General features: G+C 41.9%; 1 protein-coding gene across 3 annotated transcripts in view; it reads left to right on the top strand.

Annotated features, from left to right (window-relative positions):
- The first annotated feature begins 627 nt into the window (after nt 1-627).
- The window catches only part of PRELID2 (PRELI domain containing 2), an 81011-nt gene continuing 56741 nt past the window's right edge, over nt 628-24897 (top strand). For 2 of the 3 annotated variants that reach the window (XM_029217789.1, XM_029217788.1), the window contains exons 1-4: nt 628-737; nt 14576-14633; nt 17501-17574; nt 19112-19272. In XM_029217789.1, the coding sequence (XP_029073622.1) occupies nt 663-737; nt 14576-14633; nt 17501-17574; nt 19112-19272 (368 nt within the window). In that variant the 5' untranslated portion in view covers nt 628-662. Of the gene's footprint in view, nt 738-1885; nt 2173-14575; nt 14634-17500; nt 17575-19111; nt 19273-24897 lie in introns of all 3 variants that reach the window. The other variant, XM_029217790.1, reaches the window with a different exon arrangement.

Raw genomic sequence — 24897 nt, 5'->3', positions numbered from 1 at the left:
ATGAGCGTAGGATTTCCTTACGGAGTCAGATGCAGATACAGGCAATTTTTAAGTACCTGAGATGCAACCTAAAGCCTCAGAGGCAGCTGCCCGGGTAGTGTGAGTAATGCGGTTGTTGGTCTTTGTCACACAGGACTCGGCAACACGAGGGAGGTTATATTACAATCCCTAAACTTGGAGGGAGGGTAGTTTATGTATTTATTATTACTTTTTTTTAGTGCTGCCCATAGCGGCTTAAGGCTCCAGGAGAGGTGATGACAAAAGCCCCAGTGGCAAGGTCCAAGCCTCCAAGGAACTGTGCCGCGGCTCCCGGGCGTATACTTGGGTCCATAGGCGTGGTCGGGGGCGTGGCGTGGCCAGGACGAGGCGTGACCGGCGCGGGGAAGGGCGGGGCCGGGGCCGGGCTTCTCCAGGCGCCTCCAGCCAACACCGCCAGGGGCCCCGGCACCTCCCGCGCCCGCCGCCCGACGGGACGCTGACGGAAGGGGGCGGGGGCGTGACCGACTGTCTGGTTCTCTGGACAATAAAGTTTAGAAAGTTTGAAGAAGGAGGAGAAAAAACCTCCCACGCCCCTTCGGCTACCCTGGCGCGGACGCCTGCGGCCCGGCACATACAGAGCTCCAGCAGCAGTGTGCTCGCGGAGGCGTGGCAGGCGCGCCGGAATGGGGGTCACCGTGGACGTGCACGAGGTGTTCAAGTACCCCTTCGAGCAGGTGGTCGCCAGCTTCCTCCGAAAGGTATTCCCCCCGCTCCGTCTCGGCCGGGGATCGCATTCTCACGCGCTGCCCCGGTGGCCCAGCGGTATGCGCTCCGGGCAGCGGGCCCCCGCAGCTCCCCTCACCTCCACTCTGCACCCCTCTGCCCGCTCGGAGGTCCACACCCACGGTCGGTCTCCCCTTCCAACTGCGGGTTTCGCCTCTGGGATGTGCTGGGCGAGGGCGGGGGTGGATTTCCTTGAGAGCTCCCCCACCAGGATGAGGGAAAGGCTCCGTGCGCGGCAACACGTTCACACCCTGCCCCAGCTGTAGGGAGAGTCGCGGGGAACCCAAGTTCTGGAGCCCCGGTGAGGCTGCACAGGGCTTCTCGATCTCTCTAGTACATCACTGACTCCTTCAAAGCTAGTGGAGGCTGTTGAAGCCGTCATCTACCACCTCACGACTTTCTCTTTCATTAACAGCTTGGGACTTTGGGCAGTCCCCATGCCTTAGTTTTGTAATATGTAAAATGGGAAAAATAATAGTAACAACTCAGGAGTTGTGAGGATTCAAGTGAAATAATTCCCGTAAAGTGCTTATCACAGTGACTGATGCTTGCTAAGTTCTTTAAAATATATTGTTGTTCTTTGTGCTACTATAACTGTGCACCCTAGCCTCAATATTCAGTGGCCCTCTTTATCTCAAGGGCTGCTCCTGGGACTGTGGCTCGTAACAGTAGAATGGGAAATTTCTTTCTAGTCTGGTTCTGCCTTTAGTTAGTTCACTTGATGACCTTGGTCAAGGGTCATTTTCTCTCTAGGCTTCAGTTTCTGCATCTAAGATGTGTCCACTTAAAAAGAATGCACAACCTAAAAGTTGAGAATTATGTTTTATTGGGCAGACTTGCTGAGGACTTAAGCCTGGATACAGCCTCTGAGATAGCTCCTTGGGGCTGGTCTGAGGAGGTAAGGGAGGGGCCAGGATATATAGGAGTTCAAACAAAAAAAAGGATAGTTGACCATACAAAGATTACTGCTAATTAAAGAAAACGGGACATCTCAAGTTAATGAAATTAGTGTTTTTCTGTGTATGGAACAATGCAAGAGTATGGGCTCATTGAAATTCCTTTGATAAGTGCCTTAACTATCTAGGACCTGTATCCTGTTTTTCTCTGTCCTGAATCCCCTCAGGGTGCACCGCTGGGGATGGCTGCAGAGGCTGAAGGACTTATGGCCACAACAGCGTTTGTTCACTGAAATGGCAGGTGACATTTTTTGTCCACAGATGAGTGTTGTATCAGATCTTCTTTCGGCTTTCACGATCTTGAGGAAGATTTGCAAGAATTGTAATTTGCCTTGGACAGCTGCCACCGACAGTGCTCCCGGTGTGCCACCTGGAAGCCGGGAGATGGATTTTTTTAAGTGATAAGACCTGACCTCCATTAGAGGATGCACTTGGGGGCCCAGGTCACAAAGGAGTGAGTAGGACCCTGCTTAACATGATGTTGCCATGGAGGCCTTTTGGGCGGGGGAGTGTCAGCTGGTTAATATTGTTAATTATCTGCTGTATGTAGTACCTGGTACCTACTAGGTGCTCAGTACAAATCTGATGAATGATGAATGAATAAATGAATGAATAAATGAATTACAGATGTGCTGTAGACTTTGCCTTAGGCTAGGCTTCTGGGCCCTAAAGAGAAAAAGCCAACACCCCATTTTTGTTTTAGGGCTGGCACTTTGGAGTGTGGATTCTCCAGTGTCACTGCCCCTTTGGAAAGCCTTTCTGGATTGTCCTCATCAGGAGGCAATCTCTGCCTTGTCAGAGCTGGAGGGACACTTTGGGCCTCAGTGACCGTCTTCTGCAGTGTTGGGTAGTTACTACTGCATGTGTCTTTTCCCTCATTAGACTCTAACCTTCCTCGGGGTAGGTCTCACTCCTGAAGAAGCACGTAGCACAGTGCCAAGCTCTCATTTAGAGAGTACTTGGTATGTGTCAAGCTTCTGGGCTAAATGCTTTTCTTTCATTCAGCAGGTGTTTAGAGACACTTTGTGTGCCAGGCTCCGCGCTGGGTGTAGGGCACCACAGACAGACTCTCTTCTCATGGAGCTGATGGTCTCTGGTGGGTGAGACTGACATTAATAAATGATTAACAAGTGAACACGTAACTCCAGCTGACGATGTGTATTTACACAGGGAAAGTTCACAGTGTTGTGAAGTCCCGGAGGGTGGCATTAGGGAAGACTTCTTCGAGAAAGTGACATTTGTGAAGTGATGGCTGAAACGTGAGACGAGTTTCCTAGGCCAGCGGGGCGGGGGAGGAAGTGCTGTCATACGTTATCGTTTTTACTCCTCCCAGCAGCTTCAGGAAGTAGTTATGATTGACTTCCATTCCATGGTCTGGAGAAACTGCGGTTCAGATTCCAAGTTCCCACAGCTAGCAAGTGGGAGAGCCAGGATTTCAACACATCTGACTCCAAGCTCACACCCCCGAATCACCAGGCTGTGGTGCCTTGCACATAATAGACACTCAGATAAACACTGAAGGAATACAGTGCTGTAGACTCTACTTTGTGTGCTCTTTATCCAGTCTCAGTTTCCTTTTGCCTGCAGTCTTCTCTCAGGGTCTATTCATCTCCGACCGGTTGTGCCTGGTCTAAGGGTATAGCTTTGAAGGTGCGAGGGTGAGAAAATGCATTGTTTTGGTTATCTGCTGTGTAACAGATCACCCTAGTGATTTAGTGGCCTAAACCAATGGTAAGCTTTTGATGGAAAGCTTTTAATTCTCACATTTCTACGAGTTGACTGGGCTCAGGTGGGCAGTTTTTAGGTGCCATGTGTTATAGCTGAGGTCGCTTCTCTAGCTGGGTTCAGTTAGGATCTGGAAGAGTTCTTTTTTTTTTTGGCGGTACGCGGGCCTCTCACTCTTGTGGCCTCTCCCGTTGCGGAGCACAGGCTCCGTACGCGCAGGCTCAGCGGCCATGGCTCACGGGCCCAGCCGCTACGCGGCACGTGGGATCTTCCCAGACCGGGGCACGAACCCGTGTCCCCTGCATTGGCAGGCGGACTCGCAACCACTGCGCCACCAGGGAAGCCCTGGAAGAGTTCTTATCCAATACTTAGCAAAGTGCCTGGCACATAGTAAGTAAAAACTGAGGAGGACATTTTGGAAGGTAAGGCTAGGGAAAGTGGAGGAGAACATTTGCAGAAAAGGTCTAGGGGTGGGACAGTGTTATCTCTATGGACATTACACTTGCATTCTTTCTATTCACAAGGCAGTCCTTCAGAGATCCCTGGATGGGGCTATGTGACTGTCTCTAGGATGTCGGTAAATTCAGTTGCTCTGAGAATTTTCACCTTATTTTACATTATTCATTCATTTTTCTTTTCTTTTCTCTCTCTCTTTTTCTTTTTTGGCTGCGCGGCATGTGGGATCTTAGTTCCCTCACCAGGGATCGAACCTGTGCCCCCTGCAGTAGAAGCTCGGAGTCTTAACCACTGGACCGCCAGGGAGGTCCCCACCTTACGTTATTTAAAACCATGAACCGGAAGTCAGTACACCTGGATTCCAATCATTGTGCTTCCTTCATTAAAAGCAGTTTTGAGGTGGCCTTGGGAAACAGTTTTCACCAGCCTATACTGTGCCCTTGAGCAAATTAGAAAGGGGCATCATCTAGGTGGTCTACACCCAGAAGCTCACAGTAAATGGGGCTAGTGGGAAGTGTATGGGGCTACTTATGCAAGTTAGAAAAACGTGCTCCTTCTAGGTGCCCAATGGCCTGCTTGACTGGAAAACCTTGTGCAGTGAGCAACATGCACAACCTTATGAGACAACCCTACTGTCTTAATTTCTTATCTGTGAAATGATATGCTGTGTACCCCACCAGTCTCCCAGGATTGTTGTGAGGATCAGATGTGTAACAGTTTGACAAGCATATGTTTCTTTTAAAGCATAAGGTAGTAAGAATGATCCCTTTGGCAAAATACCTTTTATTTTTCTTTAAGTCTTTTTGTATTTTTTTTTTGTTCAAAGGAAAGCACTTGGCAGAAGGGACAATCATAGGATCTCTGGGAAGCATTTAATCTGATTTTGCACAATGGTATGTTTGAAGGTGCTACAGCACTGAGGAAGTTCTATTTTAAATAGAGTCTACTGATCTCTGGCTTTTGGTATGTTAGGGCTTGCCTTCCAAGTTATAATATCCTGCTATTTTTAAAACCTGAGGAATGTTTGCTCTTCTTACACCTGCCTGTTGGATACTACAGGCAAAATATTAGCTACATGCTTTCAAAGCTAAGTGGCACCTTGAAAGCAAACACCACAATACTCTTTGTTCGTGGAGTGCAATGTTTCTCGTTGAACTCTTCATGGAGGAGTGCTGTGAAAACCAAAATGGTTTATTCATAAGATGCTAAACTGTACTTTCCATGAACTACAGTGTCAGTGCTCTTGACAGTGTGTTTTGGTTTCTTTCTTTGAATGACTCTTAGCTTTCTAGTTCTCATCGTTTATAGCTGTTTCCTTCGTTTTACTTAAAACCATCTGCAAAGAGAACACACTGTTGCATAGATGGATATAGCAGCTGATAGGCTTACTCATCTCTGGAAGCTAACATGGGTCCGTTTAATGGGCTTGCCTTGCATGAGCTGGATTCCTAGATTTTCTAAAAATTTCTTCCGAAAAGACTTCCTAAATTTTGTCTACCTGAAATTTAAAGTCATACAAAAGGCCATTATGTGGCCTGGATTTTTCTTGTTTATTCTTAAATGAGGCCAGAGAAGCTACAGTTTTTCTTAGCATAGAGTTGTTGAGGTTGATTTTCTTGTTATGCTGTAGGTAAAAGAGTCAGTGTGAATAGAGTGTAAGCTTCGTGGGTGGAGATTTTATCATCTGTTCCTGATGTATCTCAAGTATCCAAAGAGATCCTGGAACATAGTAGGGACTCAGCAAATCCTTATTGAATGAATGAGTGAAATACTGTCTTCAGGATTTAGCCTTATGTAATTTCAGACCGAAGCCCGTGTGGATTCAGTAACATGTCCTTACTCTGGGTACTGTAATCAAAGGGACAGATTAAAATAATTTCTTTGCTTCAACACAGTGGCCTCGGATTTTATTTATTCTAGCCAGGAGCTTGATGTTGTGAACAAAATGGTTTGAATGTTTACCCTTAAACTCAGAAAGGGGATTTATGAATGGCTATTTCCATTTAGAGTAGAAAGTTGATTGGGTAATTAATAATGTTTCCATTTCTGATCCTATTTTTTCTTCCTTGCGTATCTGACACATGTGTGGAACATCTCTCCCTACAGAGCTCCTGAAATATTGGGAGTGGACCCGTATTTCCAAAATAAGTGATTTGAAAATGATAGGCCTGGGTTAGCATAATGGTTATTTATCTTTTTGTTCACACTATAATAGTCTTTCTTCACTTTTATCTTCCTATCCTCAATTCTACTAGAAAATTAGGCGCAACGGGAAGAAGGTGAAGACAGGAAGAGCGTGGGCTTTGACATCAGCCAGGTGTCGGGGTGCTTCTAGCTGTGTGAGTTTGGGCAAGTCAGTTCATTTTTCTATGCCTCAGTTTTATCTGCATAATATTAATCATATCTTCTGGAGTTGTTGGGAGAAAGTAAGTTGGATAATGCACACAGTTGCGTACAATATACATAGTTTAATGTCACCACACAGTAGGTGCTTTAGTACTTGTTTAAAACAAGTACTTTTAAAGTACTTGTTAAAAATCGTTATAGTAATACTAACAGAAATAATTTATGACATGTAAATCCATGAACTTGAAAATAAAAAGCTGAGAGAAGTAGTCTGCGGAAATCTTTTTAACTTGGAGTAATTAAAGGGAGAGTAAGCATGAATAAAGGTGCATATTTGAATTATGACTTTTTTTTTTTTTTTTGCGGTACGCGGGCCTCTCACTGTTGTGGCCTGTCCCGTTGCGGAGCACAGGCTCCGGACGCGCAGGCTCAGCGGCCATGGCTCACGGGCCCTGCCGCTCCGTGGCATGTGGGATCTTCCCGGACCGGGGCATGAACCTGTGTACCCGGCATCGGCAGGCGGACTCTCAATCACTGCGCCACCAGGGAAGCCCCGAATTATGACTTATTTTTAAAATGTCATTTAAATAATATTAAAGCATACTTAGTGAGTTACCTAGTAGAGGTTGTGGCTTAATCAGTGCCTGAAAGATAGGAAAATTTTAACTATCAAAGTATAGTAGTTAAACATTCATTATATGTCTCCTAATAGAAATCCACAATAGGTCTGTGTATCGTTTGGCCCCTGGGAGATGAAAAGCTAAATAAAACATAGCCCTGGCCTCAAGGAGCTCACTGTCAAAGGGGACAAAGGGAAATAAATTAATTTTTGTGATAAGTGCCTTCTCAGGGGCATATCACAGACATACAGTGTGGTGCAAGATTCATGTTTTAATTATAAATCTGTAAGAGCTTTTAGAGTACTTAGAGTTTGTTGCCTTTTTTAAAAGTAAGTATTCTCTCTATTCTCTTCTCCAATGTGGCGCTTTCCTTAATGCTAGTGGGCAGGGATGTGTCAAGGAGTCCTTGTCGTATCTTCTACAAATTCTGCAGTGGTAAAGCATGAGCTTGTGAGGTTTTACTAGTCTAGGAAAATAAGAAATATCTTTTAGTAATTTTTGAGTAATCATTTAAATATATCTGGATTGCAAATGGACACTAATAGTATACTTAGTACGATACCACAGTAAGTTACAAGATAAAGACTGAAGTCTTGAAAGTAAGTTTTCAAAAATATTGAGTCATTTTTTAGTAGCAAAACCAGTAAGGTGCCAGGTGTTACACTTTACATAAAATTATTTCCTTGAATTCCTATAACAACTCTTTGAGGTAGATTGTTTTGTTTTGTTTTGTTTTTGTTTTTCTAATTTTACAGATGAGAAAACTGTGAATGACTGAGATAATTTGCCAGAGACTCCCATAGGTGGGCTTCAACTGAGGTCCCTTAGGTTCTAAAACTCATTCTGTTTCCCAGACTGTCTTTATTTTACTTTCATTTATTTCTTAACTTTTCATTTAGAAATAATTCGACTTACAAAATGTTGCAAAAACAGACAGAAAATTCGTGTCCTTAACTTCCTCAAACCACTATATGATTTTTAAAATCAGGGAATTAACACTGGTACCGTGTTCACTGTCCTATAAACATTATTCAAATTTTGGCACTTGTTTACTAATACGATTTTTTTTTCAGTCTAGGATTCAATCCAGGATCCCACATTACATTTAGTTGTTGTATCTTAGTCTCCTCGTCAGTTCCTTAGTGCTTTCTGGACCATGGTGCTTTCCAAGAGTACTGATTAGTTACTTTGTAGACTTTGTAACTTTAAATGCATTGGGTTTGTGTATGCATTTTTAAAAAAAAAATAGATCTTTATTGGAATATAATTGTTTTACAATACTGTGTTAGTTTCTGTTGCACACCAAAGTGAATCAGCCATATGCATACATATGTCCCCAAATGCCCTCCTTCTTGAGCCTCCCTCCCATCCTCCCTGTCCCACCCCTCTAGGTCATCGCAAAGCACCGAGCTGATTTCCCTGAGCTGTGCTGCTGCTTCCCACTAGCTGTTTTACATTCAGTAGTGTACATATGTCCATGCTACTCTCACTTTACCCCAGCTTCCCCCTCCCTGCCCCCGTGTCCTCAAGTCCATTCTCTATGTCTACGTCTTTATTCCTGCCCTGCCACTAGGTTCATCAGTACCATTTATTTATTTATTTTTTTTAAGATTCCATGTATATGTGTTAGCATACAGTATTTGTCTTTCTCTTTCTGACTTACTTCACTCTGTATGACAGACTCTAGGTCCATCCATCTCACTACAAATAACTCAGTTTCCTTTCTTTTTATGGCTAATATTCCATTGTATATATGTGCCACATCTTTGTCCATTCATCTGTCGTTGGACATTTAGGTTGGTTCCATGTCTTGGCTATTGTAAATAGTGCTGCATTTAATGTTTAGGGAAGAGGATTTTCCTTGGTGTCACAATTGTATGAATGATTCTTTTTAATAAACTTCATTATGTCATTGCCAATTATTGGGACATTTTGGTATGAATGAACGTGAAGTGACGTTGGTTGGCCTTTGTTTAGAATCATAACTTGTCCCACCAGAAGGGCCTTTGAGGATCATCTGGTGGTCTTCCACCCGGGCTTCGCAGATGGCAGCATCACAGTCTGCACATCTTGCCTCCTTGTCCTTTGTTTCTTCTACTTCATCCTCCTACTGCGAAGGCCAACGAACAGCCATTCAGAATGTCTGTTGACTTAAATGTGTTTAGTCTTTGACATTTTGACTAATCATTTGGTCTTGGTATAAAGTCAACTTTGCTTTTCTTTTAAGATAGACAATAGTATGTAGCTCATAAAGGGAATTTGGCACAGCTCACAGTGATTTCTTTGTGTAGTTAAATGCCATATCTCTTTTCAACAGCTCCATCCCTTTGTGTGTACATGTTTGGCATCAGCCTGGGTAGCAGAGATTCCCTTAATGCTTATAAAACTGATATGTTAATATACCAGACTTACTTTAGGTCTCCTTGGCCTTCTTTGAAGGACTAATACAGATATATCAGCTTAACTGCTTCCTCGTGCTCTCTTGGATAATGCCAGTTGGAAGTTGGTAAACAATGGCTTCTTTGGAGGTCATTGACTTTTTTGGTGGGAGTATTATAAAAGGCAGGCATAGACTTCTGAGCTTTTTGGAAAGTTGTGTCTTTCTTTTCTTTTCTTTTTTTTTTTTTTTTTGTGGTACGCGGGCCTCTCACTGTTGTGGTCTCTCCCGTTGCGGAGCAGGCTCAGCGGCCATGGCTCACGGGCCCAGCTGCTCCGCGGCATGTGGGATCTTCCCGGACCGGGGCAGGAACCCGTGTCCCCTGCATCGGCAGGCGGACTCTCAACCACTGCGCCACAAGGGAAGCCCCTTTCTATTTTTAAAAATATTAATTATTTATTTATTTGGCTGCATGAGGTCGTAGTTGCGGCATGCATGTGGGATCTAGTTCCCTGACCAGGGATCGAACCCTGGCCCCCTGCATAGGGAGTTTGGAGTCTTAACCACTGGACCACCGAAGTCCTGGAAAGTTGATATGTTAATAACTCCTTGCTCTCTTAAGAGTCGCCTTTATGAAAGCTTATTATATTTTCCCCCTGTAAATAAGAAACGTAAATATACCCTATCTTCATGGACCTACTCCCAGAAATATACTGAATGTTATTCCTGTAGTTAGATGGACTCTATTTCTTGACCTCTCACTCTTCATAGCTATGTATTTGTTTTAATGTGTATTTTGTTTTTTACCCATTATTTTGAAATTTTTGGCCTCTTGCCTTTTAATATGTAAAACACATGAAAGCAAGGTATATGACAGTGTAGGAGAGTCTATGTTTTACTCTTGTTAGACTGTTACATACATATAATATAAGCAGTGATATTTGCAACACATTTATGTCTTGGGGAAAGGGAAGGGATTAGTTTATACATTCTGTGAAGAATGTAAAAATTATAAGTAAATTCAGAATGAACTCAAATATACCTTGAAAAATCCCTTGTGTCACCCAGAAAGTATGGCAAATGTGCAGAGCCCTGTGCAGTAATTATTAGCCACTGCAGTTTGTGGTCCACTGATTGAGGTCCAAGGATGGCAAGGGTTTTTGGTAGATATTTGGGTCATCAGTCCACTTTGCTTCCATGAAAGCCACTAGTGTGGAGCGGGGACCGGAAGATCCCAGGTTGCCCTGCTCGTGTGCAGGTCTTATGCCATTATGTTTTTAACATGGAGACTCCTTATCTTAACACTTGTTAAGAGATTTACTCATTTTGAGGAGGACAAAATGAGATAATACATATGGTGACCTCTAATACGGCACTCTGCACGAGCAAAGTAGATGTGCAATTAAGTCTTTGATGGGCTTGATCCTGATCTAGCTTAACCCTTTCCACTGTCACACTGTGTTTGTACAGGTGTCCAGAAAAACCTGGTTACCTGCTTCCTGTCTTCCCAATTGGCATTCCTGGTGGTGACCCTCTCTGAGCAGCCCTCCCTCTCTCGACCCCGTATTAGCTGACTTCAGATACATTTTTGTGAATTCAATCATGAATATTCAAGTTACCGCAATATGGTGTCAGAAAATTTTGAGTAATGCCAGGTAGGGGGCGCCTCAGCACAATAAATCTTTATTTTAAAAAAAGTTAAAATATATGCCTTTCATGTCATGGTATTTAGCTATTGTAAATAAACCTCTGATTTCTTTTTCCATTCTCGTATGGAAGGAGACTCGAGGCTCACGTCTCTTCAACTCCAAAAGTAGTTGCATAGGAAAATGCCTTGAATCTTGCAAATGAGTTTACTAGAGTGAATAGCTTAGGATTTCTTGTGTTTGGCTGAGGCAACTTCCATTTTACTTTGTAATTTGCAAGAATTGTCTAATGAGTAACCCTTAAGTATTTTACAATGGCTCCTCTTCATGATTTCCCAAGCCCCTGTTATCCCTTAGTCTGATTTATTTTCGCCTTATATATTTTATTTTTTGTTTTTCTGACTAACCTGTAAACTCTCTAAGAGGCTACAATTTTGTTTGTTTCATTACTCTGTTCCTAGTGCCTGGAACAGCGCCTAGGTAGTCGGAAAACTGTTAAGTGAAGAATAGCGTCACTATTATTTAAATCAATACCCTTCACCCTAATAAGCAGATATTAAAGTTATATAAAAGCGTGAGTAAAGCATTTGAGTTTATAATCTTTAGGAATTTCACTGATAACTTTGTGAAGTAATCAGAACTTGGGAACTTTTTATCATTAGCCTTCTCTGGTGATTATGTTTCCAACCTCTTTCATAATTTAGTTCAGTCATCTTCCTACAGCTTACAGTGTATTTATAATATTCAGTCAGTCAGGATGTATTGATGAATATAATAAAATGAGTAAAATAGAACTGTAGTAGAGGCAATATTCTCATACTCTCATTTTACCTTAGTATAAAAGTTCTGATTTCTATACACACACACACACACAATAAAAATTAAAGGCATCTGTGTGAGTCTCAGATGTCTCCCTCACTTCAAGGGTGTTGTGTAAGTGAAGCCCCCTTGCTGAGGGACAGAACAGCTAAACCTGACCCCCTGTGATGGACATTATCTTCAAAAAAATACTGAAGGTTAAACTTCAAGAAAACAAGCATTGTAATTTTGAGCATTTTTTTCTGGAGCAAACATGAATGAATGAATACATAAATATTTAAACAGCCATGCTGGGAAATTCCTTGGCAGTCCAGTGGTTAGGACTTGGTGCTTTCACTGCCGGGGCCTGGGTTTGATCCCTGGTCGGGGAACTAAGATCCTAAAAGCCGAGCGTGTGGCCACAAACAGACAAACAAACAAACAAAAAGGCAAGTTGTTGATTTGTTATCAAGATTGCAGCTGCCCGGATGGGAGTGTGACTGGCAGAGTTTACGGCATGGCGTGTGATGTGGTGTTGAGGATGCCAAGGACTGAGCCCACTGCTCCCTTCATAGATTGGTTCCCCTGGTCCTCGAAGGGAGTAAGGTTTAGTTTCCACATTGGTCCCGGAGGTCAGCAAGGTTTGTCTTCCAGATTGTTCATTCATTTGGCAAATATTCATTGAGTGCCTGCTCTGTGCCAGACGCTGAGCTGGCTGGTGGAGATACAGACTTCCTGCTCTTGCAGAGTCTGTGTTCTTATCCCAGGTCTTTTGGGGCCACAGATATCTGTAACAATATGTAAAAGTGATGGATCCTTTTCCCTGAAAAATCAGTCAGTCAACCTCTTATACAAACTGATGCATGCAGACACAGAGCTGCCGTGGGGTGGGGAAGAGCCCTCCTCACTGAGTTTTGTAGACCATTTCCTGGGTTCAGAAGGCTTAAAGCTCAAGCTTACCAAGTGGAGGGCCCTGTCCCTTGCCCCCCCGCCCCCAGCCCCCCGAGCCTGTTCGCTGCTCTCATCTCCCCCTCAGCACCTTACGGTGTTTTGGGTAAGACTTCCCTGTGATTTTCCTTTCATATTAGATCGCATGATGAAGCAGTAAACCTCTGGGAATAGAGCCTGACAGGCGCTCAGCAGGCCTGGTCAGCAGCCTGCTTGTCCTCTGGCTTTGAGGACTTCTACTGTCTGAGTCTCTTTTTGCATCTGAGCAGTGCAAAGGGTGGGGTTTGAGTGACTGAGGTGTTTGAGGGTAGGTTAGGTGGGCAGGCCTTGAAGGCAAAAGAAAGTATCTGTGGCTAAATTACAGTCTTGATGCTCATTAGCTGGGGGATTTTGAGCAAATGACTTAGTTTATCCAAGCTTAATTTCTCACAAGTGAAAGGGAAAAAAAAAACAACCCAGAATGTAACTCATGGAATAGTTTTGAGAATTAAACTGAAATAATATATTAAACTGCCTAGGACAAAAATGGTAGCTATTATCAGTTTTTTTTTTCATAAATTTATTTTTGGCTGTGTTGGGTCTTCGTTGCTGCGCGCGACCTTTCTAGTTGTGGCGAGCAGGGGCTACTCTTCGTTGTGGTGCATGCGCGGGCTTCTCACTGCGGTGGCTTCTCTTGTTGCGGAGGATGGGCTCTAGGCATGCGGGCTCAGTAGTTGTGGCGCATGGGCTTAGTTGCTCCGTGGCATGTGGGATCTTCCCGGACCAGGGCTCAAACCCATGTCCCCTGCATTGGCAGGCGGATTGTTTTCTTTTTTCCTTTCTTATTAATTAATTAATTTATTTTTGGCTGCATTGGGTCTTCGTTGCTGCGTGCAGGCTTTCTTTTTAGTTGCAGTGAGCGGGGGCTACTTGTCATTGCCGTGCGCGGGCCTCTCATTGCAGTGGCCTCTCTTGTTGCGGAGCACCGGCTCTAGGCGCACGGGCTCTAGAGTGCAGGCTTGGTAGTTGTGGCGCACGGGCCTAGCTGCTCTGCAGCATGTGGGATCTTCCTGAACGAGGGCTTGAACCCGTGTCCCCTGCATTGGCAGGAGGATTCCTAACCACTGCGCCACCGGGGAAGCCCTGGCAGGCGGATTCTTAACCACTGTGCCACCAGGGAAGCCCTGTCAGCTTTTTATTAACATGAAATTGTGTTTCAGGGGAATTTAATCAATAAATAAACTTTTTTTTTGTATTTTTTTCTTTATTGAAATATAGTTGATTTACAGGGCTGTGCCAGTTTCTTCTGTACAGCAAAGTGACTCAGCCATACACATATATACATAAGTAAACTATTGAGCACCTGGCATAGACTCCTGTGATTATACTCCTGTGATGCTGACCCAGCCACCAGGCAATAGTACAGGACAATAGTGAAGGAATTCACTATGTATTGATACTAGGCCTGATTTAATTTTGTGGCTCTACCACTAACCAGCTGGGTGACCCTAAGCTTTCTGATTTTATTTAGTTTCCATTTAGTTTCTGAAAGATGGGATAATGATATCCCATGACCCAATCACAACAGAGAGGCTGATTTTAGAAAAGATCATGCAAGTAAAGCATTCAACACAGTGCCTCGTACAAAGAACACGCTTGATTTATGTAAGGCTGGTTCAATATTAATAGTATTATTTATTAATTAGCTTAACCTAACCTCCCCCTCTCCATCCAGAGCTGGGTTGACTCCAAAGAAGGTTTCTCCTGATTTCATACAGGTCCAGTTGATGACAGCATCTACTTACCTATTCCAAAGTAGTAAAATTAAGACTCTTGATTGAAAACTGGCCTTAGAGATTGCTTGGATAATATTTACTGTTTCTGCAAATAACTGGTTACTGTGAAGTAATTCACTTTGGTAAAAAAAAGAATGGTAATTTTTCTTTATGTGTTTTCATTTAGTATCCAAACCCCATGGATAAAAATGTCATCTCTGTAAAAATTGTGGAGGAAAAAAAAGGTAAGTGGTACTGATCTTTGTAAAGATGTGTGTCTTTGTGTGTGTGTGTGTGGCCTGTTACATATATATATATTTTTTTGCGGTACACGGGCCTCTTGCTGTTGTGGCCTCTCCCGTTGCGGATCACAGGCTCCGGACGCGCAGGCTCAGCGGCCATGGCTCACGGGCCCAGCCGCTCCGCGGCATGTGGGATCTTCCTGGACCGGGGCATGAACCCGTGTCCCCTGCATTGGCAGGCGGACTCTCAACCACTGTGCCACCAGGGAAGCCCTGGCCTGTTATATTTTAAACAGGTATATTAACAGGTATAGTTCTGTATTCGAGGCGACTGATAGAAAAGAGCACCTGGCATTTCCAGCAGTAGAAGGCTTGCCTTATGCTCTTGTCACTTTCTCCATTAAGAATTGATGACAGCTGTGACAGTTTACATTTTTGAACACTTAATGTGTGCCAGGCACTCTTACTTTTATTAACTTAATCCTCAGAACAGTGAGGTCACATGGCTATCTCTTGATATATTCGTATATCCTTTTATAGATGGCAAAGTAGATATGACTAATAGCATGTATATGAGATGTGACTGTAAAATGATTGGATTATGGAATCAAAACTGCTTAACAGTATGGTTCAGTATTGACTAGAGTAGGGCTTGACACATTATGCTTGTGTTGCCTGTTGTTGTAAATAAAGTTTTACTGGCACACAGCTATGCCCATTTGTTTATGTATTATCTGTGCTTACTTCCTTATCACAACAATAGAGTTGTGGTAACAGAGACTGTATGGCCCACAAAACCTAAAATATTAATATTTACCATCTGGCGCTTTACAGAAGATGTTTACTGATCCTTGGACTGGAGTGTAGGAGTCTTTCCTGTTCTCTGTCATTTACATCTCCGGTAGAAGCGTTTTCACTGTCAGTGTTTGAACTCGAGAGCTGGCAATGAAGGAAGCTATAATGATGCACATCATCAATGTGTAAACCTTTGAAGACACCCAGGCTCGGTCTCCCATGCTCTTGAACCTTCTGAGAAAACGTATGAGATGTTCATTTCGTGACCCTGAGCCATTCTCTCTGTTTGGTGAAGAGAGAACGGTCTTTGCGAGGGTATTTCCTGCACTTCCATAACTCTGTAAATATGATTAAAAGCCGTTTTCTCAGGTACCTGCACTCGTAGGAGAAAGGTTTTATATGGCATTAGAAAAGTCTGATTTCAGGTCCTGATTTTGTTACTATCTACATGAACTAACTTCTTGGAGGCTCTATTTCTTCATCTGTTAAATGGGAAAATAATAACAAACTGCCTTTAGGTTGTTGAGAAGATCAAATGATAGAACAATGTGCATATTTCTAAGTGGTTAATTGTAATTTCTACCACTGACAGGGGCATCTTTGCCTCCGGGAGTGGCTCATCCATTTTCACTACATGTACTGCAGACATTGGATGAGATGGCCAAAGGCATGCCAGTAGGCAGAGGAGGTGAACCCATTTCTCACCCTACCAACAACTTCTGGGCACTCAGGGTGTTTGCACCAAGGTTCAGGGCTGTTATAGCCAGAGCTTTGAGAAACTGTAGGAACATGCTGAGTCACAGTAATTCACAGAGCAAAAGACAACACTTCAGAGTTTATATTTTTCTCTGATTTGGTTTCCTTTTTTTCTCAACTCACATTTATTGTGTTTTTTTTTAATGTCCCTAGTGCTATTCTGTAAACTTCTTTGCAAAACAGAATAGTTCCAGCCACAGGGGGTCTGCTCCCCTACGAGAGAAGAGTATGCCCAATATAATTAATAAGAGGTTTATTCAAAAAGAGTCATGTACCAAATGTTCATTGCAGCTTTATTTACAGTAACCCGGAGATGGAAACAACCTAAGTGTCCATCATCGGATGAATAGATAAAGAAGATGTGGCACATATATACAATGGAATATTACTCAGCCATAAAAAGAAATGAAATTGAGTTATTTGTAGTGAGGTGGATGGACCTAGAGTCTGTTATACCGAGTGAAGTAAGTCAGAAAGAGAAAGACAAATACCGTATGCTAACACATATATATGGAATTTAAGAAAAAAAAATGTCATGAAGAACCTAGGGATAAGACAGGAATAAAGACACAGACCTACTAGAGAATGGACTTGAGGATATAGGGAGCAGGAAGGGTAAGCTGTGACAAAGCGAGAGAGAAGCATGGACATATATACACTACCAAACGTAAAATAGATAGCTAGTGGGAAGCAGCCACATAGCTCAGGGAGATCAGCTCGGTGCTTTGTGACCACCTGGAGGGGTGGGATAGGGAGGGTGGGAGGGAGGGAGACGCAAGAGGGAAGAGATATGGGAACATATGTATATGTATAACTGATTCACTTTGTTATAAAGCAGAAACTAACACACCATTGTAAAGCAATTACACTCCAATAAAGATGTAAAAAAAAAGTTTAAATTTGTAGCCAGAAACCTGTGCTTGGAAACATGTTTGGTGCAGAAGGTGGCAGAATCAGATTCTCCATCGTTTTGTTAAAACATTCTCTTCGTTGGAGCTGAGCAGAGAGCTCATTGGCCATGGCCATTGGAGTGTTGACATTGATAGTCCTGAGCAGTGAACGATTTACGATTCTTTCGTCCTTGAATTTAGAATGTGCAGTGTGAGTGGCTAGCTATTTTATCCTTATTCCTTGCTCACAGATATTTGGAGGGATTTGGCCCAGAAAAGTGGTCAGGGATGCTGGGTTTTGAGTTAAATATTTTCTCTGGGAATTCTACATATAGAAAATTGAGATTGACATTAAAAGTTTTATTGACATTAAAACAAGAATACATTTCCGTCAGTTCTTTTTTGAGTGTACAAATTTTCTGTTTCTAGATGTGTCAACAGGGATCATCTATAGAAAGAGGATTGCAGTCTGTCAAAATGTGGTTCCAGAAATTTTAAGGAAGGTAAATTCATTTCAAAATTTAATCAGATTTGGTGTAACGTTGGGTGTTTCCCAAATAGTCATGGAAAGAGATAGCATTTTCTGATGTGAAGGAGTGTTAGAACTTCCCCAGTTCTCCTACCTCAGAGCCCTTCTAAGGAAGAAATCTGTCTCCTGTCCAACCTCAGTTTTGACAGGTGCTACCAGAGAGAGTTTTTTTCCTGTCTGTTTTGTCTCTTTTGTGGAGGGCTCTTAGTGTACATAGAGATGGGCAACAATTATTTTAAAAGATACTTTGGACATTTTGCATGAAGTGGCCATCTTTTCTAATCTGTCCATGGTTAGATATGACTCTTAGGTAAGAATGATCAGAAGTGGGCAGATGGTAAGTATTAAGTGTAATCTTCAGTAAGGAAGAGAAAAGCTTCAGTTTCCATTTTACTGTCAGTAAGAATGGTTTTGAGAGTATAGTGTTTTCAGCACCCTCTGTAAGTCTTTTTGTATGTGTTTCTGTAAAGTAATGGTATTGATGATGAAATCTTCATGATAGCAAATTGTTTTCTCTCTTTGAAATCCTTGAGCACTCTGGTGATTGTTGGAAAAAGGTGAGTGAAATTTTTAATCACATTGCTTTAACCGTAGAGGGATTATTGACAAGAGTCCTTTTAGAATCATTAGGAAATAGAGGAGAGTGTCTTGCTGTGTACTTTTAAAAATGTCTCCGTCTTTTCAACCTGGAAGTGATCCTGTGTGTGATATAAAACCCAGCGGGGCTCCTGCCGGTTAGCTTGCAAATTGCTTTGCTGTGCTGTATGTAGAAAACATGGCAGCTTCCATCACTTTCTTATCATGGATTAAGACTCTGTTGCTTTCTTTAGTGGAAAGAAGGCTGATGTGACAATGAAAATGAACTTTCTTTTATTTTCCAGATAATAATATGTTGCAGTATGTGCAGCAAATTATTGCTGGCTTTTTCCCCAGAGTGTGTACCCTGCCTTTGCCCTGTATACATGCTTTGCATCTATTATTTAAAAAGGCATTCAACTTTGTCTTGTATCTCCATTCTTAAATAATTTAAGAACACCCTGACTTGTACAATTCTGCCTTTGTAGCTTTGCATGTTTCCTCCACCTAGGAAAGCATACATTTCTAGATATTGGGCAGAGTTTAAAATGAAGAAAATATTTTATCTGATACTGTCCTGCATGTGAGCCCATAAGTGGGCCCAATTAGAATCCGTCAATTTAAGAAGGCCGTAACCAGCCCTAGAGGAGACACGAAGGAGGCTGATACTTTGCTTAGTGTTTAGCAGTTAGGGAAATCAGGCCAGGGACTATACAGGCTGTGTAAATCCTGGGCCATTTGCATGTCTTTACCAGCATTTAGTAAGGTCATAGTATGTTTGATTATCAAGGACTTACAGCCACTGGTGAGCCATCATCCATATATCAGGATCACTTGTCCTCTTAATTCCCTAAGACTAAAAGCAACTCTGGACACAGTCCTTATGTAGCTTGTTCCTCCTAAATTCAGAAAACCATCTTCTGTCTTTTGGACAGGTGAACATTTTAAAGGTACCTAACGTCCAGTTAGAAGAGGAATCATGGTTCAATCCTCAGGAAAGGAACATGGCTATAAGGAGTCACTGCCTTACGTGGACACAATATGCATCCATGAAGGAAGAGTCTGTCTTCCGGGAAAGTATAGAAAATCCAAATTGGTAAGATCACCTCTGTGTGTGTGTGTGTGTGTGTGTGTGTGTGTGTGTGTGTGTGCATGTAGGTTGGGTGTGGGGAAGCACAAATGAGCACGCATATTAAAAAGCTATGATTCCATACTTATAACCTCTGTTTACAACTCACGTAAATTATATACTATTAATTTTTAATCACACAAGTAATCAGTAAATAGATTTCCTTTTGGGGGAAAAATGACAGTTCAACTCCTTTCTGACTGTCTTATCCAATTTGGTGCCTTTTTGCCTTCTCCAGAGGCAGTGAGTGTTATCAGTGTATTGAGTATTCTTCCAGACCTTTAAGAGATACCTTCAGATGCTCATAGAACCTGTATAGTATGGTTTTGATTTTCTTTTTTACATACATGCTTTCATTCTGTGTAAATCATTGTGCACCTATCTTTTTCGTTTAGTAGAATGTTTCTAAACTTTATCCAGTTGATGTCTGTAAAATCTAGCTTATTCCTTTGAACTGCTGCATAGTGTTCAATCCTATCATTATACTACATCCTATTGAGCTTTCTTCCTTTTGGACAGATGTTCAGATGGTTTCTAGTTACTCTTATCTATATAAGCAGTACTGTAATATTTGTGAAGCATACGATCCTTGTATATTCTATATGTGAATGTTTCTCTAAAGGAGAATTGATTTTATTATTGAAATATAGTTGACATACGGTATTATGTTAAAGGAGAATTTTTAGTTGTCAGGTTTATTGAGTTATTATTTACATACAAAATTTATTCTTCTTAGTGTACAATTCAATGAGTTTTGGCAAACACACACATATACAGTTGTGTAACCATTGCCACAATCAAGCTACAGAACGCTTCAGGTAGATTTTAAAGAGCTATATGCCAGGATAATTCCATGAGGAAAGAGTATTCTTTTCAACAAACGGTGCTGGCACAACTGGATATCCACATTCAAAAGAACGAAGATGGACCTCTATCTCACACCAAATACAAAATTAACTCAAAATGGATCAAAGAACTAAATGAAAGAGTTAAGACTATAAAACTCTTAGGAAAAAACATAGGTGTAAATCTATGTGATCTTGGATAAGGTGGTAGTTTCTTAGATATGACATCAAAAGCCCAAGCAACAAAAGAAAAAAATAGGTAAAATTGACTTCATCAAAATGAAAAACTTCTGTGCTTCAAAGGACACTGTCAAGAAGGTGAAAAGACAGCCCAACAAATGGGAGAAACTATTTGCAAACTGTATAACTGATAAGGGTTTAGTATCCAGCATATGTAAAGGACTGTTACAACTCAGTAATAAAAAGACAACCCAATTAATAAATGGGCAAGGCATTTGAATAGATATTTATCCAGAAAGGTATACAGATGACCAATAAGTACATGAAAAGATGCTCAACATCTTTAGTGTTTAGGAAAATGCAAATTGAAACCACATTGAGATACCGCTTCAAACCTGCCAGGATGGCTGTAATAAAAAAGAGACACAGTAACAAGTGTTGGAAAGGATGTGGAGAAATTGGAACCCTCGCACACTGCTGGTGGGAATGTAAATGGTGCAGCTGCTGTGGAAAATGGTTTTTCAGTGCCTCAAACAGTTAAATGTAGAGTTACCACTTGACCCAGCAATTCTACATTGTGTTGAAAAAATCCACAAAAATTTGCAGGAATGTTCATAGCCCCATTATTTGTAACAGGCAGAATGTGGAAACAAGCCAAATGTCCTTCATCTGATGAATATATAACCAAATGTGGTATATCCATACAATAGAATATTATTCAGCCATAAAAAGAAATGGAGTAATGATTCATGTTACAACGTGGATGAAGCTTGAACACACTGTTTTCAGTGAAAGAAGCCAGTTACAAAAGACCATATATCGTTTGAGTCAGTTGATTTGAAATGTCTGTAACAGGCAGATCCATAGGGACAGAAAGTAGATTAGTGGTTGCCATGGGCAAGGAGGACAGGAGAAGAGGGAGTGAACTGCTGATGGGTATGGAATTTCTCTTTGGGGTGATGAAAATATCCTGGAACCAGCGTTGATGGTTGCACACCTCTGAAAATACTAAAACCACTGAACTGTATACCTTAAAGGGGTGAATTTCATGGTATATGAATTATTCCTCGATAAAAGAAAGTTACGTGGCTGGTTCTCAGGACATGCATCTTTTAAGTTTATACAGATTCTGTCACCAATATATTAATAAGTTAATTTACACTGTCAGCAGCAGCCCATGAAAGCTCATTTCCTACAATATTGCCAGGACTTAATATTAACATACTTTTTTATTTTTGCCGGTATAATGGGTGAGAAATGATTAATTCCTTTGAAATAGGTTTACAAACAAAAGCAAACTATAACAAGCACCACGTGTTAATAGTGATTATTGCTGTGAACTGTGATTTCAGAGGATAATTTACTGTATGTTTTTCTGTTCTATATGGTTTGAGATTTTTATTTACCTGTCATTTTAAGGGAAATAAAGCCCTCAAACCCAAATAACTAAAAATCAGAAATCTAAAATCCATCTGAAGCCCCATCACTTGTTCAAATCATTTCTGCTCCCCATAATTTTGGTCCTATAGTGATAATTCTAGAATGCTCCAGCAGCACACTGGGTGAGTATGAATGCCAAGTCTTATTAGCGTCTGAGGTGGGCTTGCTCTGAACCACCCACTAGCTTTTTTCTTCTTAGTCTCTCTCATGTCAAGAGCTTCACATAGAACATAGATGTTTAGGATTAACTATAAAAGTTGTGGGTAAAGAATAGATCTTTTCTTCTTCTTTTTTTGTAGAAGCAGTAAAAGGACAGAATTGGCTGATTTTATGCAAAAAGCACAGAAGTCTTTCATATACCTCATTTTAGCCTCATTTTATCAGCTACCTGGGCTGTCGGCTGGCCTGAAAAGCAGTACTAAACCTTCATCAGTTCTTTGTAAAATAATAACTGTCCTGGAGAATCCAAGAAAATGTCCTGCAGGACCTTTTTCCATTGTGTGTTTTTAAAACTTATTTTTTAAATAGTCATTCTGATTTTGGAAAAAAATGTTACATATATCTTGTAAAAAACACTAAATTCAGGGAAAAAATAAGCAGTTTTCATCATCTAACGATAGTGTCTGTTTACATAAGTTTCTTGGTCCAATCCTAATGGCATTTAGATTGTTTCTGAATTTTTCGCTATTATGAACAATGCTGTGATGAAATCCCTATGATTACATATTTCCTCACTTATTCAATGACCTTTTAAGGTCGATGGGACATGTGGGATTTCTGGGTCAATTCAAAGGTTATGTGCATTTTATATTTTGATACATATTACCAGATTCCTCTGTAAAAAAGTTCGACCAACTGCACCTTTTCCTTTCTTTGGTTTGTTATGTTCCTGTCCTCTGCAAAACCCTCTCTTTTTAATGATTGACACAGCAGGCCAGTATTTATTGACTCCATTATGTCAAGGTCAAAGCTAGATCCTTCACCTGAGGTGTTTTGAAGCTAAGGTTAAATAACTTACCCAGTATGTGATCCCACCTTGAGCAAAGTGGTGACACAGGAATATGGACATTTTTAAAGGATGGACTGAATCTCAAGCTGTGGGTTGCTTTGGATTCCAGGTTATGGAGAATGGGTTTTGTTCTTCTGGCAACAAGCAGTCACACAAAGGTTTCTGAGCAGGGGATGATGTAATGACAGCTGTGATTTAGGCTCTGGGAAACTTACGTTTTCTTAGGTCTTGACAGGGATTTAGAAAGGTATTTTAGGTGGACATTCTAAATGAGTGGGGAATCTTGGGGGGACATGAAAGAAAGGACCCATTATTATTTCCATTCCCCTCCTTTGCAGGGAATGTGAGAGTAAGGGCTATCCACTGCACCCAGAAGAGGAAATATGGACAATCTTTTTTTAAAGAAAAAAAAAAATGCTGTCACGGCTGCTGAGTCTAAAATTAGACCTTCAAGCTGTGTGTTGGTTAGCAGGTGTGGATGTGTGACGGGAAACCAGATGTCATTCTGTCCCTGCGCGTGGCCTGTCGGCTCAATGCAGGGATGGCCTGAAATGGGTTTCCCGTAGAATCTGGCCAAGCCTTGATCTGTGTCTCTTTACATAGATCCAGTTTTGGCTTTCTGCTGACGTCTCTGCAGTTGTGGCACCTTCCTGGGCAAGAGCTCCTTCGGTCTTTCTCTGTCTGTGTGTCACACAGCTGGGTATTTCTAATGTGCTTTCTTCCTTTATTAACTTCATTGGACATTTTTTCTCTGCAGTTTGTATGGAATGGAGTTTACATCCTTTTCAGAAGCTAGAGTGATGTGATGTTTTGCACTCATCTCAAATTTTCCAGAGTCCAGCTTTGGCACTCCATGCCTCAGAGACGTCCTCCTATACTAGTTCTGTCCCTTCTCCTATACCCATCAGGCCGCCTTCCACAGCAAATTACAGACACCCTGACTCAGGTGATTCCAGCCATCACTTATTTATGTTTACTAGGTGCCAGCCTCTGTTCTAAGTGCTTGATGTATGTATGTATTTGTGTATATATGAGTTTATATATATAAATTCATTTAATTCTCATAGCAACCCTATGAGGTTGGAACTATGATTATGCCCATTTTACAACTTGAGGCTTAGAGAAGTTAAGTAACTTATACTAGCTAAGATGGCCAGTAAGTGTCAGAGTCAGATTCAAACCCCAGGTGGTTTGGCTGCAGAATCTATGCTGCTGGCAATGATGCTGTCCTTCCTCTTAGTAAGGAGCTCTATTATCTCATAACCAAGTGGGGTACAGTTTCATAGTTGTTCTTTCGGCTCCACCTTTCCCTGTGTATCCAATTTTTTTTTTTTCAAGTTTGTTTAGCTCATGGCTGCCAGCAGCAACTAGGGTAGCACACATACTTGTCCTCATTTAGTGAGGGAAAGAGACCTGTGAGAGTGAGAGAACCCATCCCAACCAAGAGGGAAAAGGCCTTTCCCTGAATCTCTTTGCATCAGCCTCAATCACCTGCTACCTTGTGGACCAGTAAGAGTGATCAGAGGCTGATACCGGCTGACTGGCCCTCACCAGTCAGGATCTGCCCCTAGAGCTGGCGGTGGGATCCCTTCCCTCTAAAACACATGGGCTGCATGGGAGAGGGATGGGCACCTGGACACAAACACCACTAGAGTATAGTAAGAAGGACCACTGCATACTGGTTTTCCTCTTCAACATGGTACCCATTGTCTTTGTTATGCTTTGGAAGTGATAAACACTACAGCAAGTGAATACAGGGATATCTCTGTACCAGTCATCGGGCCTCCCAAGGGACAGGAACCAGGAACTAAGGCAGCCTCACAGTCTCTTGTCTTTCCATATCTGGCTCAATTGTCCAAAATACAGATCTACTTCATTACACAGCCAGCCTGGCTCCTCCAGGCCCGTGCAGGGTCTCTCCTGTCCTGTGTCACGGTAACTGACTAGATTCTGGGGTTAGAAACCACCTCTGAAACTAAAATTATATGCCCTGGCACAATTTATTCCGCTTCTCTAAGCCTCAGTGTCCTCATCTGTATGATGGGGATGATATCCCTACCTTGGAGGGCTGTTGTGAGAATCAAATGAGTTGGTGCACGCAGAGAGCTTAGAGCAGCA

The sequence above is a fragment of the Monodon monoceros genome, unplaced genomic scaffold, assembly GCF_005190385.1.
Source record: "Monodon monoceros isolate NGI ecotype Baffin Bay Population unplaced genomic scaffold, NGI_Narwhal_1 Super_Scaffold_12, whole genome shotgun sequence".
NCBI lineage: Eukaryota > Metazoa > Chordata > Mammalia > Artiodactyla > Monodontidae > Monodon > Monodon monoceros.
This window is presented reverse-complemented; position numbering and strand designations above follow the sequence as displayed.